The following is an 18,036-nucleotide window of genomic DNA, read 5'->3' on the forward strand; positions in this document are numbered from 1 at the left end:
CCCCAAAAACCACCCCTAGGGAGAAGAGCCACCTGCATTTCTGATTCTAATCAGCAGGACAGTTCAGTATTTAAAAAACAACTGTGAACACCAGCACGCAGTGTTATCCCATGGTGCAGAGACTGAGAGTGGCTAACCCCTGGAGCAGACCAGGATGTGACAGCCTGCAGGACAGCTCGCTGGCAGAAAGCTGGAGCTCGGTATCAGCTCAGACAAGAACTGCAACTTCCTTCTGTCCTCCAGCACCTCCTCTGGCCTGTGCCTCCTGCTGTCCCTCCCAGCTGGGACACAGGAGCTCTCCCTTTTCTTCCTGTGCACCATCTTCTCACCTTCATCACGGAAACTTTTCCTCAGTTTCTTCACCTTCCCCTCCAGGAACAGACAGAGCTCACAGAAGACTGGGAACCGTGCTGTGCTCCCACAGATTTTGTGTCATCTCCTGGAGGGACTCACAAAGCCAAACTGGCAGCTTGCTGTTGGAGAGAAAACCCAGGCAAAACCACACTGCCAGGTAAACTTTATTTATAAACATACAAACTCCAGAATGACTGTGCTGAAAGCACCAGGACCACAGGCCCCAAAGACAGATCAACACCTCTTTGATGAGTACTACAAGGACAACTGTTGCAAACATCATCATGCTTCTGCTCTCCCTCTCCTTTGCAGGGAAAACACAGCTGAGTGTGAACTCCCCGTGCAAAGTTCTGCATGATCTGGTATCCTCCAACACCACACAAGTTTGGCTGTGCAGTGTCCAGAGCTCCTGCACAGTTCCATTCTCACAGTGCTCAGCTGACATGATTTAATGAGGATCACGATTCAATTCCTGCCAGGGAAGCTGACTATCTCCTCCAGATGGGAGGAGGAATACTTTACAAGGGATATGTAAAAATTGAGGGTTGGGAAAAAACAGATCCCATCTTCCCTCCAATATGACACCCTAAAGCAAACAGTCTCGATATCCTATGATAAAATGATGTTATTTTCTATTGCTTTTTTGCATATCCTTCCCATGACCTCCCAAAGGTGAATTCCATTAGGAAGACCCCTTATCTACTTCCCAGTCCATCCTGAATTGCCACAGTACAGTGGAACTGGACTGCCCCCCACCCTGCCACAACAGCTGACATTTTCTGAACTGAATATTTTCTGAACTGAGCCTTTAGAAGCCGTAACCACCTCTGGTTGATCAGATCAGCTTACACCACTGGCGTGAAGTCAGTTTTTCTTTGCCTCTTTTTCCTCAAGAGGCCAGGAAACCTGAATGTGATATGGCTCCAGTTCTTCTGGAGTGACATAGTCTGGAGCATTGCCCATCAGGTCTCGTCCCCTGAAGGATTTTGGAAAGGCAATGACGTCCCGGATACTTGGAGCGTCAACAATGAGAGAGATCAGCCTGTCAAGTCCTACAAGCAGAAAACAAATCGGTGAAACACTTGAGTTATGGCTCTGTATTACTTCCCCTGAGTCAGAAAAAATCAGAAAGATTGAGGAGGTAATATCACTGAGCTTGAAGAAAAAGAGTGAAGCAAGTAAGGGAGAAAAAAAAATTAATCTCAGCTGGTAGCAGAGAAACAGATTTGCCTCGAGAGCAGAAATGTCTACCAAAATAAAGCTTTTCAATATTGCAGAAGTTCTGTAACACACTAAGGGCTGCAGGACACAGACAGCAAACACAGCATAACAAAACCGGGCAGCTGAATGGCAGAACACTGGCAGGGCTCTGCTTTACAGCTCAGAGCTCTTCATCAACAAGTTTGCAAGGATTACAACCACTAAGAATTCAAGAGGAAAAAAGGCTTCTGAGTCACTGGATGGAGGAAGGTCAAACTGGAAGACCACAGGTTAAATTACTTCTGTTTTTTGTAGGCTTTTTTATTGGTGGGTGTAGGGAGGGTGATGTTGGTTGGTTGAGTTTTTCCCCCTCTTTCTTTAAACCACAAAGTTGCTTTGTTCTAGGGAAAAACCAAACCCTGGCATTTTCTGAATTAATGAGCAAAACAGGTAAGGAAGAAGGGAAGTGAGAGGGCAGCAGAGGGGAAGGATGTGAAACACAAAGTGCCACTGCTGTCCTATGGCTTCAGACAGGCAGCACAGGGATCCTGCTCTGGCTGCACAGGAAGGGAACAAAGCTGACCCAACCTCACTGAATAGAGGGTTTGCAGCTCAGCAGATAAGGACCAGCCTTAGAACCACCAATGTCCTTGCTTAAGACCTGAATCCCACTGTGACTCTGGGGAGGAACATCCCAACTTTCTGCCCTTGGTGATCAGACCTCTGTTTCCTTCCACAAAGCTGCTGCATGGATGGAAGCACCAAGGCTTTTCCTAACCATGAGCCTTGTTCCTGGGATCTAGCATGCAAAAATCACTAAAGACCTGCATGTATAGAGCTACTGATCACTTACCTAAAGCAATTCCTCCGTGAGGTGGAGCTCCAAGTTCCAAAGCCTCAATCAGATGGGAAAGCACCTCGGAGTCCTCCTGCAAAATCACATTAGGAGGTGTCACTGGACAAGCAATGCTCTTCCTATTAGCATCACAAGATGAAGGTACAATGAAATCATCCATTGCTCAGGGCCAGGAATTACACCTCTCTCTGAGAAGCACATGAGTGTTTCTTTCAGAATACGCAACTAATATTTCAATTAATTAGTGCTTTTAAATCTCCAAGAGAGCGTTAGAGGCAGCTGTAGGTGTTACCTTCAGCACTTTCTCCAGCACGAACCGCTGTTGCTCTGCACTGTGAATTCTGATGGAGCCACCTCCAACCTCATTGCCATTCAGCACGAGGTCGTAGTGCTGGCTACGGACCTGCAGAGACACAGGGACAGGCACCTCGCTGAGCCTGGGCCAAGCTGCACCCAAAAACAACCTGCACAGAGATGGCAACGACACTGGGAATGAAGCATGGAACTCTGTAAAACTCTTCTCTCAGGGGCACACTGCAATCCATGCTGGAGGCATGGACTGCCTCTGACTGATGTGGGAGGAGAACCAATCCTTTTGAAAAGTTTGTCAAACCTGAAGCAAATGGGATGGGTCAGAATATAAGATTTCTGTTTCCTATAAGCTCCTTCTGCTGGGGCACACATGAATACTTGCCATCTGCAGTAATCAGAAAGCCATCTCTTCCAGACATGTGCAAGATCATAGAATCACACAGTGGTTTGGGTTGGGAGGGACCTTAAACATCCTCTAGTTCCCACCCTCTGCCATGGGCAGGGACACCTTCCACGATCCCAGGATGCCACAAGCCCTGTCCAGCCTGGCCTTGGACATTGCTAGGGACAGGTCAGCCACAGCTGCTCTCGGCAACCTGTACCAGTGTCTCACAGGGAAGACTTCTTCCTAAAACCAATCAATTTAAGTCCAGCCTCTTTCAGTTTAAAACCATTTCCCCCTGTCCTATGTCCTATCACTGCTTGCCCTTGCAAAATGTCCCTCTCCAGGCCTCTTGTAGCCTCTTTAGGCATTGGAAAGGCCTCTAGTGTTGCTCCTGAGCCTTCTCTTCTCCAGGCTGAACAACCTCAGCTCCTCCAGCCTTTTCTCATAGGGGAAGTGCTCCAACCCTTTGATCATCCTAGCAGCCTCTTCTGGACTTATCCCAACACATCCACATCTTCCTTGTGCAGTCAGTCCCATGAAACAACACCTCTTTTTACATTACACCCAGCTGCTGCTTGCCTGCTTTTCCATGGGAGCAGCTGTGGAAGAGCCAGCACAGCAGGCATGAAGTGATTACCTTTGCGGGATCAGAATACAGGAGGCTGGCATCTGAAGGGTGAGGGGCAGTGAAGGGGTGATGAGCAGATTCCAGTTCAGTGGGATTCTCAGCCTTGGGGAGGAAGAGGGGGAAATCCACCACCCAGAGGAAGTGAAAGGCTGTGGGATCACGGAGTGCCAGCCCAGCTGCCTCCAGGAGGTTGGCACTCAACAGGCGCAGGGCTCCTAACGCAGAGCACTGCAACAGAGAAGGGAGAGAAGAGACAGGGTGATCTCACCACCAGGGAAGTCACTCAAACACCAGCCAGGGAAAGAGAGGTCCATAAAGGAGGCACCACAGACAGCACCAGCTGGAATGCACTGCTGCCTTGAACACTTTTGCTCATACCCTGAAATATATAACCTTCCTGCTGAGGTAGCAGCAGCACCAGGGTTTGACAGAGACTGCAGTAAGGAGCTTGTCCTTGTTTTTCCAGCTACTTTTTCCACAAAGTCCATGTTTTTCCAGCTATTTCATCTTCAGAACTGTCTTAGTCTAACCTCCAGCTCCACACATTGGATTAACTGGGGGAGCACATGTAAGATTCACGCTTTGCAAGACAGAGAAATGAAGGCACAGAAGAGAATACAACAAAATGTTGGCTTATTGAGCAAAGCGTGACACCTTATAATAAAACAGTGCTTGGAAGGCAACATCTGCTGGCAAGAACAGACAGAAGGGTAAGGATAGAATCTCCCACCACTGCTGCTAATAAGTCATGCACTTATGGGAGACACAATTACCTAGCTGACCTCATTTTCCAATCTGTTTGATGCGTTAAAAATGGAGTTAGGAGAAAAGAAGGCACTGATGTGTTGCAGGGTTTTTTATATTTCAGCTACAAGTCCTGCCCAGAATCTGGCTGGGGGCCATAAAAGTAATAGGTACATTTCATGCTTTATTTGCTGTTGCTATAGCTGCCGTTCCAGAGAAATAGAAAATTAGATGATGACCTATTTTAATAATAATAAGAATCAGACTAAGCTTAGATAACATCAGAACCATCATCAGCAACATTGAACTCACAGAGCCACCCAAGAAATGCCTCCTACCACTTGCTTGTGTTCTCCAGCTGCCAGCAGCACCACATCATCCTCCTGCATGCTCAGTGCTTGGATAAGTTCTGACTTCTCCTTCTCACCAAGGAACTTGGTAAGCAGAGACTTCAAGCTTCCATCAGGTCTGCGGATAATTTCCATGATTTCCTGGGGAAAGGTAAGGATATGTTCAGTGCAGTGCTGCCCTCTCTCGCCTTGAAGCATCACACGCTCAGACTCTGACTCTCAGCTGTTAAAAACTGCTCTCCTACTTCCCCTGCCTTCATCACACTTTGTCACTCACCCTCCCCAAAGCCTCAGGAGAGTTTCTGTCTCACCTGGTTAAACTGGGATTTTGCAGATTCCTTCAATGATTCCAAGTCTTTATTTGTAAGATACCTCTGGGGAAAGAGCAAGAGAAAACACAGCAAAGATCAGCTTGGAAAACCTGACTAGGTATCAAATCTACTGACTAAGCTGGTTCCAAACTTCTCAATTCTTTTGTTTCTAGTTCAAGTTCTTATGAGGGCTGTGGAACAGCACAGGGTCCTTAGCACAGGGCTGGGTGTCTGCTCTGAGGGCTCCTTTCAGGAAGAGACCCCTCTGCATCTACATGTTGTTTTTCCCCTCTCACAGATAAGTGTATCTGGTCAGCGGGGTCAGATCACTGCCTGCAGCCTGCAGTAACAAGGTTACACCACCACACTATAGATGGGAAATGCAGAGCTCAAACTGGAGGAAAAACAGACTGAAAACAACTGGGCTGACTCTTGCATGTAAACCCATGCAGTAAATGAGGACCTGCATCAAGATCTTGAATTTTTTCATCTACTCCAGTGTTTAGGGTGGGTCTAGATGCCACTTTTGTGTTGCTCAAACAAACAACTCTGTGCCCTCTTGTGGGAAGCCACTAAATTGCACTATGTGCCAAAATGAAAGGAATCCCAAGGGAAACCACGGCCACAAAGCCCTGTTCCCCAAATAAAACTCAGTATTTAGAGGATTTGTTTTTTCCATGCTGTTCAAGCTACAAAGTTGCCTACAGCCAGAATTAAATCTGCGTCCTTGCCAAAATGCAGGGCTGTGTCAAAAATCTTCCACATCTATTGTCAGCCTTGGATTTAGTCCATGACAATCTCATGACAAGACATGAATTGTACCCAAAAATGCAGCTAAAGCAAACAGGAGAAGGACATGGAGCCACCTGATCCTTCTCTGCCTGTCCCAGCCCTGTTTCAACCTCCCATCACAAGGCACAATTTGTTAATGAGATACACATCAAAAAGGTGACAAAAAGCAAGGTGAAACCCTGTGAGGGCTCCCTATCCTCATGGGATCTTGCAGCTTTATTGTTTTCCTCCTCTTCCTAAGGATAAAATACTCTTCCTGTTGCCTTATCATTCTAACACCACTCAGCCCAACCTGACATGGGTTACAAGCAATCCCAAGTTCCTTTAAGAACACCAATACTAGCAAGGCACATTTCCATACCAACAAAGGAATTCAAATTGTCATTTTATTCATTCCACATAAAGCATAAATAGGATGTAAGAGCATCACTTACCGCTCCCTGAGGGATACAAATGGCTCTGATGGAGCCATGTGGGTAACTGAGGGCATTCTGCACAAAGTGAATGTTTGAGCCTCGAAAAACATCACTGATATCCACAATCTGACAAAGGAGAGAGCACAGGAAAAAGCACTGATGGTAGGAATACAAAGCAAAAATTCCTGCACCTTTGTCTTAACACCTTCAACACTATTCTCTTTTAGGAGCTTTTGCTCCTGAAACAGTCCAGATGCATTGCTCCCTAACACTACATCACCTTTAAAATAAAGTTTTATTAGAACATGCATTTTTCACAGTCATCTGATCAAATCCTCTCTTCTTCAGCAGACTGCACAAAGCACCAACAATGGGACAGGCACCTTGGGTAAATTACAGCACTCAGCCAACCATGAATCCATGATCCAAAGGTTATTAAAACACTGACTGAAAGGAAAAGGTGCAAGTTTCCAATGGGCAAACCCTCACCTTCATCCCAAAGCGAGTGTCTGGTTTATCAGTCCCATACTCAGCCAGTGCCTCCTCGTAAGTCATGGAAGGAAAAGGAGTCGTAATGGAGCCTCTTTCCTCAGGCCAGGAATGCTGCAGGAGGCCCTCTATAAGCCTCTGGATCCCAGCTTGATCTACAAACGACATCTCTATATCTATCTTAAAACAGAGAACAAGGAGGGGGGAATTCCACATTAGCTACAGGTTGTGTTTTCACTGTTACTTGTGAATACAAAGCCAGCAAAACACGAAACAATACACAAAATGACATCACAGCATGACTGCATTAGGCTGGGAATATGCTTAGGATCACCCTCCAGGCTGATGACTCAGGCAACAGCCTCCTCAGAGAGTGAATGAGGTAACCATGACAAGGACATGATGACAAGGACACGATGACAAGGACATGAGAAGCAGCCTTGAGAGAACCAGGCTAACTCAGCCTGGGATTTCAAGGCTGAGCAATGGGACATCTGACCTAGCAGGACAGGAGGAGATTGCATCATCACAGCAAAATCACTGCTGCAATTCCCACATCTGCACCTGGGGCACTGCAGCCAGCCAAGGACAGGCATCGTGCAGTCATCCCACACCAGTTTCCAAGGACTGTGTCTGTGAAACACACACCCAACAACTCTCTACTCCCCAAGCAGCACCAGACTGGCACAGACTAAGAAGGGAAAACAGCTCTGAGGCATTTGGGTTGGAGCAGGGAGCAGGGCAGCACGGGCTGGTTACCTGGGTGAACTCCGGCTGCCTGTCGGGCCGTGAACCCTCGTCGCGGTAGCACCGAGCGACCTGGAAGTACCTGCAGGGACACTTTGAGTCAGAGAGCAACTGGCAGCATCCTGAACTGCACTGTGGCTACAGAACTGATCATACAAAAGACAAGGAAAAAAGAAGTAAACCAGAGAGGAGTGCTCTGTTCCCACAGCAGGTGATCTTTGTTCCCATCCCTTCAAAGGGATGGAATTTTGAGTGGAAGCAACTCCACCAGCAGCTGTATCCATCTCCAGCCGTATCTTCCAGAGGCACTGGAGACTGCCAGGTGAGCTGTCCCCCAGGGCAGCACACTCAGCTCTTTATTGCACCTTCCACTGCACTGCAGAACTCTGCTAACAGCCACGCAGAACTCTCAGACAAGAGCTGGCCTGCAGCTCACCGTGTGAACGACTGTCTGTCTCCCTGTCCATCCCTTTGATTTGGAGAAGCAAGCCCAATTAAAAGCTTTGCACTTGGGCACCCTGACATGCTTTTCCTTGGCTCAGTCGTGCTCAGCTGCCCAGCCTCACCTCAGTTAGTTCTGTAGGTTACCCCTGGAGCAGCTTTTATCACACATTAGTATTCCTGCCCTTCAGGCAGGCTCTGCTTCAGATCAGGTTTGCATTTAACACAGCAGTAAAGATTTCAGCTTTCCAGAAGGATACATTTCATCTGACTATAAAGTCCCAAGTGTTTAAGGATTCCTCTCCCACACACAAATCCTTGGCAGTAAGTTTTTTTGGGGGAAGATTCTAAAATTTCACAGATAAAGCAATCAAACCCTAGACAGGACATGCAGAGAACAGGAGTCCCAGAAAGTCTTACCTGTCCAGGCCTCCAACCATGAGGAGCTGCTTGAACTGCTGAGGACTCTGTGGCAGAGAGTAGAACTTGCCTGCTTCCCTCGAGGGCACAAGGAATTCTTTGGCTCCCTGGCATTGAAAAGAAAATCTACAGAGTTCAGCAAGTAAGTGACCCCAATTCCTGACAGAGCAAACACTGGAAGTGCAAGAGGAAAGGACCTATTTTCCCCAAGATGAAATCCCACTGGTGAGGAAATGGCTGTTTCTACATTACACTTAACATTTGTTAACCAACCTGGTCCAAATTACCCCAAAGAATTCTCTACCTTCTTCACTGAGAGACTAATGCATAATAGACCATCCAAGACTGGGGTTTAAATACAAGATCTCCAGGTCAGCTGCATCAACAATTCCTCAGCTACAGCTCTCTTCTAACTATTTTTGAAATGAAAGAAAGGAATATAAGATCAGAAATTAAATTTACTTGCGTATGACCTCTGCAATAACCTACTGGTTAAGAGATAAATGCTGAAAAGACAGTGCTTCAAAGTGTTTTGGGTTTGTAATTCCAGGATAGACTTGCATTCAACATGTGCTTTACAAGGCAGAAGCTTATTTCGTTTGAAGGTTCAAAACTAGGACAGAAGTTATCACCTCTCCCCTTTCTCTCCCTCTACTTTGAAAAGGATCTGTGGATGATATTAGCAGTTCCACAAGCTGTTATTTAGCAAGGGAAAAGCAATGAAGGCTGAGTGGCAACTGGAAATGATTCAGCCCTGACTGTGCAGTTGCAGGAGGCCAAAAAGCATCACATACATACCCCTGGGGTTCTTTTAAACAGAGTTGGAGTTTCTACATCCACGAACCCTGGGGAACAAACACAGAATATGCTGAGAGGAGGGAGAACTAACATGACAGAGTAGGCTAGAATAGGGTTAGTCAGCAAAATAGGTCATCTACCACACCATGGAGGCTCTCCAAAATGAACACAATTTACTACTTCTAATAATTACTCCTGTAATGCCAGATCTAAAGGCTCAGAGCTACTCTGATGTCCTGCCAGGACTGTTGATGACAGAGGACTCCAAACAGGCTGAAAATATGTTCATTCTCTATCTATTCTGAACCACGCACTGATTTTCCAGAAAGCATTTCCTGATTTTAAGAGAAGCAAAAGCCCTAAACAAAATCCATCCCTCCGACATGCCTCAGCTGGGTAACCAAAAGAGGACAACCACCTGCAAAGAGTCTTTTCTCATTGGAAACAGCTGATTTGAAACAACTGGCTTGCAGCATGCCAAGAGATTTCAACACACTTTGTTCTTCGGGCCTGACAACATCCCTCTAGAGAGCCCTCCACAAGCAGAGATATCCTTATTAAGTGGGACCAGTTTGGGGCAGCAAGTTGGTTAGGAATCTCTGCCAGCACCAGGGAAAAGCAGCAGGGAGAGCTGAAATGTCTGCAGCAGCACCCTCACCGTGGAGATTGCAGAGGTACTCGCGCATCCTCATCACCACGCGGGACCGGAGGCGCAGGCTGGCCTGCAGGCGGGAGCTGCGCAGGTCCAGGTACCGGTACTGCATCCGCAGCGCCTCCGACTTCTGGGGAGAGAATGGGGACTCAGGGACAGAACTCAAACTGCATCTCCATGAGGGTGCTCCTACAGCCACAGGGAGAAAGGGAGAAGCTAAAAGGGGATGGTGCTCGCTTGCCACAACGTGCCCGTCACCCACAAGCTACACAAATAGGGCAATCATTGAAACAAAACCCAAACTGCCCACAAAAGCTGTGGCTGCCCCGTCCCTGGAAGCGTTCAAGGCCAGGCTGGATGAAGCTCTGAGCAGCCTGGTGCAGGGGGTGCATCCCTACCCATGGCAGCGGGGTTGGAACAAGACGATCTTTAAGGCTCCTCCCAACCCAAACCGTTCTGGGATTCCACAGCTCAAATTAAACAGCCTCGTTTCACACTCAAAAAACTCAGCACAGCCCCATTTCTTTCACTCTTTCCTTTACCATCAGTTCTTCCAGAAATCTGGACTCATTCAAGCCCTGTTTTCTGCTTAGCTCTAATTGGAAATAAATCCTACCAGCAAACAAACAGCACCCCTGTTTTAAATACCATCATTCCTCCAAAGTGAAGTGGGGAGAACCAGACTCAGCTCTCAGATGTTTTGCCATCACCCTGGGCAAATTCCCAATTTAATGAATCATTTTGATAAGAAAAAGAAAAGAAAAACACAGACACCTTGATAAAATCCTTGATTTCAAAAGGCAGCTTCTTGCAGGAGTTTAGGATCTCTGCAGTCTCTGCCTTCACTTCAATATCCCCTGTTGGCATTTTCTAGAACAAAAAGGCAAGAAAAAAATTAAACTCAAAACAGTTGGACAAAAGCAATTCACAGATGGTCAAAGGGAAAAAAAGAAGCAATGTGATTACCCTCCCTGCCTTCTAACACAGTGTGCAAGTCAGAGAGCTTCTCTCAAGGACAGATTTCTCTTCTGTTCAGAGAAACACAAGTCACCTCACCAAAGATGGCAGCTTCCTTCCCAGTAGCATACTGGTCTCTAAACACATTATTCTCAGCAAAACCACACAGTGCAGGTTTCAGTGAGCATGAGCAGCAGCAGCCCTTCATACAAGTCAAAAAAGGCAAATTATGAGGAACTTCTCAGAACTTCCAATTCTAAACACCAGTTCTCAGAACTGGTCTTCTTTTGACTCTCTCCTGAGGGAGGGCAGGCAGCTCCCCTCACGTAGCACTGAGGCACAGCAAAGTTCACTTGATCCTGCAGGACTCTTGCTGTTTACCAGGGGAAAGGACACAAAACCTTCCCACAAAATGAGAAATTAATAAAAGAAACAAAGGCATTGCTTGAAGCCTGGCTTTTAAGTGGACATCTACAAGATGGAGCAAAAAGAAGTTATGATCATAAATATAGTCCTCTTTTTAGACCTGCCAGTTATATGTACAATCCTGAAAGATCAATCTACAGCTGATTACAATGACAGTTGAGGAATCCAGAACATAAATAATTATTGAAGCTCTGTTTTCTATACAAGGAGACCAACAAAATCCATAAACAGGTCACCACATGCCGTGGAACTCGAAATGACAATATTTATTTTCAAATAAATATTGTCAAAAGAAAAGAAAAGAAAAGAAAAGAAAAGAAAAGAATTTACAATTGTTATTGTCAAACAAAAGAAATTCCCACCACACTTTGAAAGCCTTGGAAAAGCCAGGATAATCCTTGCAAAGGGCTGGGATCAGTTTAATTTGTGGGTGCCTGTAATGTGCTTTGAGCTCCTGCTGTTATCTGACACAGCCCTTATTTCACATCACACAAAACCAGAGCCAGTGGCGATGCTCTGGCACAAAGCCCACCATGATCCCACCCTCCAGGGATGTTTCCTTCACGGGATAAAAGCCCTGGGGGCCCCCAGCCCATCCTCACCGGGTTCTCCTGGCCCAGGGGCCGAGGGGACACTGTCCCGGTCACTCGCAGCACGGACTCCAGCGGGGCGCTGGACAGCAGCTCCTTCACGTGGGAATGCGCCTGCAGGAGAGCACAGAGCCTCAGACATTCAGAGGACAGCACAGAGGCAGCACCTCAACCCAAAATCACTCTTCAGGCAGGGGAAGCAGCACTAACACTGCTGCAGTGCCAGGTCAGGGCGCTCATGACACTTCCATCTACTCATGAGTCAGAGCACGCAGTTTGACAAAGCCCTTCCTTCCCTCTGTGGCTGCTGGAGCCGAGCTACCAAAGCAAAAATGCAAACACAGGCTCGTGTTTGGCAGCACTTACCTCATCCTGAGGAATGATGACCTGGGTCAGTCCCTGGAAATCCCTCAAAACCAGAAACAGGCCTTGTCTGATCCATGAAAAGCACAAAAGGAAGAACAGATTTTTCACAAATTTAGTAGTTTCTACTTTTTAAAGCATATGGCAACTGGCTACACTTTCAGTACCCTGCAACTCAGCCCACAGCACTTCCAAGAACTGAATTATAGACACTTTTCCCACACCTGAACCTAACCTGAACAATTTATTTCACCCTGTGACCAGCCTCAGACAACATGCAAATAACCAGGAGAGGCAGGATTTTAATTTGAGCTTTCATGCACGCAGAGCAGGGATTCTGGACACGTGAATGTTCCTGGTGGGAAACATCATTCAGCTAAAAACAATTAAATGAGCAATAAAACTAAAGTTCACATGGAATAAAAACAACAACAACAAAATCCACTCATAAGTCAAGAAGGGGAACACTTGTCCCATAAAAAGTTCCACATGAACAGTCCACACTGCCAGACCCAGAACCATAAATCTTGATTTCTTCAAGCTGCAGCAGGCACAGCTGCCATTGTGCTTTATCCATCAAAAAACTGCCCAATGGGACGTGCTCTGGTGTCTTTAAAAACAAGATCACCACAATCACATTGCAATAATCCTAACTCCTTTTCCTGGGTCTCCACAACTGCTCAAAGATGAGACACTCAGGACCTCCTAAAATCAAAAAATCCATGCAAAGCATCGCTGGAGAGCAATGCTGGATGAAACACAGCTTAGACTGCATCTGGCAAATAACCATCTCCATTTTCACCATGGTTTGCACCTACCTTTGATACTGAACCCATCCATACAGGGTCACCTTCTGTCCCACGTGAGCAGAACGCAGCTCTCCACACGTGTTGGTCCGAGCGACAAAACTGTTGAAATCTTAAATTAAAAAACATAAATTATATATATATATTTATATATATATAAATAAAAAATCTCACATGGCTTTTCCAGATGAGACAGAATAAATAATAAGAGTTTTCCCTCCCAATACAATTTGTACATATACAGAGAAATTACTTCATATATACATATGTTATCTATATATGAAGATAAGATACTATGTCGTAAACATGCAATGAAGCTAGTCTAAGTGCATTTTAAACAGAGATAATTTATGTTTCTCAGTTAAACTTTCATAAAGGTACTTGAACACAGCCTTGCTACAAACTGTTGCCCTGCAAATTTCAGGAGCAAGAGAAGCAAAGTCACAGATCAATCCTGAGGGGTGCTGACAATCCCGTATTTAAATCTGGAATCATAGAATAGTTTGGGTTTCAAGGACCTTAAAGCTCATGTCGTTCTGTCCCCCTGCCATAGGCAAAAACACTTCCCGCTATCCCAGGTTGTTCAGAGCCCTGTCCAGCCTGGCCTTGGACATTTCCAGGGATGGGACAGCCCCAGAGAAGCTGGGGCTGTGCCAGGGCCTCCCCACCCTCACGGGGAAGAATTTCTTCCAATATCCCATCCAACCCTGCCCTCCTTCAGTTCAAAGCCATTCCCCCTCGCCCTGCCCCTGCAGCTGTGGTGGCGGCACCGCAGAACAGGGTTTAACAAACCAAAGAACTAAGCACACCCGGAGCACGCCCACCGTGCAGGTGTAAATGGAACAGTTCCTGTCTGAAACAACTGGGAAAAGGCTGAACCACGGCTCTGCGCAGATCCCCGTGTGCCTGCAATCACGGCCCTAGTTACAGAACCCAGCACACCATTTACAATATGTGCAAGAGGTTCAGCTTGCAAGGAGAAGCCCGAAGGACACCATTACGTGGACATATATAAATAATTTTATGAGCCAATCTCACTACGTTCATCACAGCCTTTAGAATTACAAGAGATTTAGACAAGAGACTTTAAACAATGTGATACAGGGAAAATAACTTGCCGCAAGCGTGATATTAAAGGACTGTCTGGACTACCGTGACCTGTATCCCGAGAGAAAAGGAGCCCAAATCTCGAGGGGATGAGACCAGCGCTCCTCCTCACCTGGAGCCGCGGGTGCGGCGGCAGCGGCCGCCCGGTGCAGCGCCCGCAGCAGCAGCCGGGGCAGCGCCATCCCGCAGCCGCCTCTCAGCCGGACCCGCGGGAGGAGCGCCCCGGACCCGCGGGAGGAGAGCCCCGGGCCCGCGGAAGTGAAACGCGGCAGCTCCGGAGGTGGAACCGGGAATCCCCCGGGGCAGCGCCACCGCCTCCTCCCCTCAAAGATGGCGGCGGGGCGCGCCCGCGCGGGGGCCGACGGGAAGGCAGTTCGAACGCGCCCGCGGGCGCCGGCGGCCATGGCGGAAGCGCCGGAGGACGGGGCGACGCGCACCCTGCCCAGCCTCAGGCGCCTCTCCCGGGCTCTGCCCTTCGGGCGCACCCACGGCCGCCTCGGCGTCAGCCCCAGCGGCCGCCCCTTCGTGTCGGCGCTGTGCTCTCAGGTACGGCGGGGCGAGGGCGGCGGGGCCTCGCTGCCTCCTCCGTGTCCCCTCAGCCGCGCCGCTCCGCTGTGGCCGCGCGGGAAAAGCGGGCTTTGACCTTATTCCTTTCATTTCACCTCATTCCTTTCCTTTCGTTCCCCCCCTAGGAAGACGTCGACCCGCAGAAAACGGCGTTCCTGCTGCGAAAAGCCTGGGCGCTGTACAGCGTGACCCCCCTGTACCGCCTCCGCCGCGCCCGCCTCAGGGACTACGCGCGGCTGCTGAGCGCCTTCATCGCGGCCGAGCGGCACAGGGGGCTGGCGGTGGAGGTGGGAGCCGAGCTGGACATCAGGGTGGAGCTGTCCAGCCTGGCCGAGCTCAGGGGCAGCGAGCTGGACCAGGCGGCCCTCCTGGTGCAGGTGAGCGGGCTGTTTTTGCTGTGATGAAACGCTCTGTCTTGAAAGGGAACCTCAAAATTAAACCGTAAGTGTTTGGAATAACTTCTGGAGCATGCACTGTGATTTAATGAAACTGAATCCTGTCTGTTTTTAACTGGAACAGAACGTTTATAGCCTTAAGCTGTGCTAGGGGAGGTTTAGGTTGGACATTAGGAAGAATTTCTTAGCAGAAAGGATGATTAAACATTGGAATTGGCTGCCCTGGGAGATGGAGTCACCATTCCTGGTGGTGTTTGGATGTGACACTGTCAAAACCCTGGTCTAATGACAGAGCGGTGTTTGGCCACAGGCTGGACTTGATGACCTCAGAGGCCTTTTTGGGCCTAATTGATTCTGTGATCCCCTAAGCAATGCATACAGTAAATACAGCAAGTTTGAGTTCAACTTTTTAACAGCATCAGAGTACGAGTATACAGAGCAATCTCTGATGTTTTGGTTCAGCCATCAATTTACTGCCAGGACTTGGATGGGTTATTTAACTTCCTGGAAAAGCTGCCATAATCCCACTTCTTTGTGAGAGCTCAGGTCTAATGAATATTTCTGAAATGCTTTGCCTCAAGTGGGATAAGCTACTGAAATGTCCAGTTCATTGTGGCTGTAGGATGTACCATAGGAGTTAAGCAGCATAAACTCAGATGTCAGGACTGTTCCTAAGGAAGTTAAATGGCCTTTTTCTGATGTTTTCAACAGAATTGCGCTCAGCTTTTAGGGATGTAATGGATAGACTGAATATATATATTGACAGAAAACAGCATTGCATGCAAGGTCCTAAGGAAAAGAACACTACTTCTGCCAAACAGTTAAAACTTTAAATCAAAAAATATTTTTAGCTGATGAAAAAAACAAGCCATTCTTGCTCTGCAGTGTTGAAATGCTTCTTCTCCCCATCCCAGCTCTCTTCGAGGTCACAAGGTTCCTCCAAGAACTCTGAAGACAAACTGGTGTGGTGGGGCTGCTTCTGCTCCGTGTTCGGCGATGAGCTCTCCGAGAACACGCCCGAGGACTTCACCAGCCTGCCGCTGTTCCTGAGCCACGGCGCCGACAGGTACACGGCCCTGGTGGGGACCTGGTTCCAGAAGACCTTCGACTGCTGCTTCCGCCGCCTGGCCATCAGCCCCCAGAACCTCAGCTGGATGGTGGCCATGTGGGCTGGCTGCAAGCTGGACAGAGCTGCCTCCGCCGTGGAGCTCGTCTTCTCCGTGCCCCGCCTGGCCCAGCCCCTGGATATTTCGTACGCCATCCACCCGGAGGATGCCAAAGCGCTGTGGGACACGGTGCAGAAAACGCCAGGAGAGATCACCCAGAAGGAGGTGGATGTCTTCATGGACTGCCTTTATGCCCACTTCCACAGGCACTTCAAGATCCACTTGTCAGCTGCAAAGCTGGTGAAGGTTTCCACCGTGGTTGCCTCGGCACACTGTGATGGGATTGTAAAGGTGAGGCCCCAAGGAGCAGGCTGTCCTAATGCTGGCCAAATAAAACAGCTCTACCTGAAGGTCTCGTCTTTCTTTTGCATGATTCCCTACAAGGAATTGTTAAACCCTCAGCTTTTACTAGTCATACTTAGCTCTGGAGTTGGGGCAGCTGCCAGTGCAGTGTTTTACTGCTGTGTTGCAGCAGAAGCTAATTGCCTGGGGCCAGAAATAGGTGTGTTAGCTGTGGTCAGAACAGGAAAGTTTCTTAGGCCATAAAAAAACTTCTTTTGGACTTAAAAATATCCCAAACTGAAAAAAAGTTCACTAGCTTTCTGTTGTTGTAGTTATTAAGACACAGGCAGAAGACTCCTTCACATGTAACCCTTTTCATAAAGCTGCTGGTCTTTCTCCGGAGCTATCTCTAATACCCTTCAAACCATGGAACACTTATTCTTTAAGCAATACAGTATTTCCTTCTGAGTTAAAGAACAGTTTGGGTAAATGCAGTTGTTTAAATTTACCCTATGATGGGCCTTGGCAGATGGTAGTGTTACATTGCTTGTTTTTATTTGTAATAGCTTAAAACTGTCTGAAACAACTTTCTGTTGCAGGCAAGTATATAAAGATATCTCAGGCTTTCTGAAGGGTGCTCTTGTGGAATGTGTGTTGTGTAAATTCAGTTATGGCTTTTCATTATGAATAAATTCATAATGAATTCAAGTCATGTATATTCAGTATGGGAAAAATAGAGGTATCTGAAAAGCAACAGAGCAGCTGAATAAACACACAGAACACTTGGTAGTTTCCTTCCAACCAGGGCTTCAGGGTGTGGAGATCTGGCAGCTGCAATTGTTGCTTTGACAGGCTTTTCTCTCTTTCTTGCAGATTCTACACAGCCAATACCTGCCTGGAGTGCTGATGCTACTGACTGAACTCGCAATCTCTCAGATCCAGTGACAGCCATTGCAGTAGTTCTTGTGCTCAAAAGGCTTTCTGTTTGGACAATCTGTGCTGAGAAACCACCAGAAACTCACTCCTGCAGCATCCCCTTTCCTCTCATTCCGGCTGTCCAAAGGCAGACTGTAACTGCAGCACTTGGCTGTGTAACTCCATGCCGTGCACAGCAAAGTCAAGCAGACACTGGGCCCTGAGGAGGGGCTGCAGTGCAAACTTGTGACAGCTTCCTGAGCAGCTTTGTTTTCTCAGAGTCATTAATTTAATTTATGTGCAGGTATCAGCTCAGAGACAAACAGTGCAGATTCTTGATGCAACTTGCTGGGAGGTATTTCTGTTGTTTCAAAGTTGGTTTTCACTGGACAGCCTAAGCTGTGGCCTTGGCTAAACTGTGACTACTCTTGGGCTAGTCTAAATGCAAAGTTCAGCACACCTGAGAAAGGGTGCATGCTCTACAGCCCAGGGCAGAAAAGTCCAGGTTTCTAACTCCCTTTTTAGCTTGTTAAGGGTACTTGGTAATATGATAATGTTGATAACGTT

General features: G+C 47.6%; 2 protein-coding genes across 3 annotated transcripts; one reads left to right on the forward strand and one right to left on the reverse strand.

Annotated features, from left to right (window-relative positions):
- Window positions 1–500: 500 nt before the first annotated feature.
- On the reverse strand, window positions 501–14,684 carry DARS2 (aspartyl-tRNA synthetase 2, mitochondrial). Of its 2 annotated transcripts, XM_063406621.1 has the most exons (17): window positions 14,257–14,669; window positions 13,050–13,149; window positions 12,235–12,301; window positions 11,881–11,982; window positions 10,670–10,765; window positions 9,902–10,025; window positions 9,244–9,290; window positions 8,446–8,552; window positions 7,597–7,666; window positions 6,838–7,017; window positions 6,367–6,474; window positions 5,141–5,203; window positions 4,818–4,970; window positions 3,745–3,963; window positions 2,703–2,813; window positions 2,408–2,483; window positions 501–1,406 (listed from the first exon to the last, which is right to left on the reverse strand). In XM_063406621.1, exons 1-17 carry the CDS (start codon window positions 14,546–14,548, stop codon window positions 1,219–1,221), a joined length of 2,103 nt encoding a protein of 700 aa, XP_063262691.1. In that variant the 5' UTR covers window positions 14,549–14,669; the 3' UTR covers window positions 501–1,218. The 2 variants fall into 2 exon arrangements, with proteins under 2 accessions (XP_063262691.1, XP_063262692.1); XM_063406622.1 differs by lacking the exons at window positions 501–1,406; window positions 2,408–2,483; window positions 2,703–2,813 and having other exon boundaries at window positions 3,809–3,963; window positions 4,792–4,970; window positions 14,257–14,684.
- On the forward strand, window positions 14,547–17,499 carry CENPL (centromere protein L). The gene is made up of 4 exons (XM_063406730.1): window positions 14,547–14,690; window positions 14,837–15,088; window positions 16,021–16,563; window positions 17,428–17,499. The coding sequence occupies exons 1-4, from the start codon at window positions 14,547–14,549 to the stop codon at window positions 17,497–17,499; spliced, it is 1,011 nt and encodes a 336-aa protein (XP_063262800.1).
- The last annotated feature ends 537 nt before the right edge of the window (window positions 17,500–18,036 follow it).

This window comes from Prinia subflava, chromosome 10, assembly GCF_021018805.1.
Source record: "Prinia subflava isolate CZ2003 ecotype Zambia chromosome 10, Cam_Psub_1.2, whole genome shotgun sequence".
NCBI lineage: Eukaryota > Metazoa > Chordata > Aves > Passeriformes > Cisticolidae > Prinia > Prinia subflava.

Excerpts from the sequence above, each read along its gene's own strand:
- CENPL (XM_063406730.1), top strand. The coding sequence starts at position 14,547 with ATGGCGGAAGCGCCGGAGGACGGGGCGACGCGCACCCTGCCCAGCCTC. Across the intron at positions 14,691-14,836 it reads TGTCGGCGCTGTGCTCTCAG|GAAGACGTCGACCCGCAGAA; the intron begins GTACGGCGGGGC and ends TTCCCCCCCTAG. Across the intron at positions 16,564-17,427 it reads ACTGTGATGGGATTGTAAAG|ATTCTACACAGCCAATACCT; the intron begins GTGAGGCCCCAA and ends TCTTTCTTGCAG.
- DARS2 (XM_063406621.1), bottom strand. The coding sequence starts at position 14,548 with ATGGCCGCCGGCGCCCGCGGGCGCGTTCGAACTGCCTTCCCGTCGGCC. Across the intron at positions 7,667-8,445 it reads ATGGTTGGAGGCCTGGACAG|GTACTTCCAGGTCGCTCGGT; the intron begins GTAAGACTTTCT and ends GTGTCCCTGCAG. Across the intron at positions 2,484-2,702 it reads TGCTGGAGAAAGTGCTGAAG|GAGGACTCCGAGGTGCTTTC; the intron begins GTAACACCTACA and ends GTGATTTTGCAG.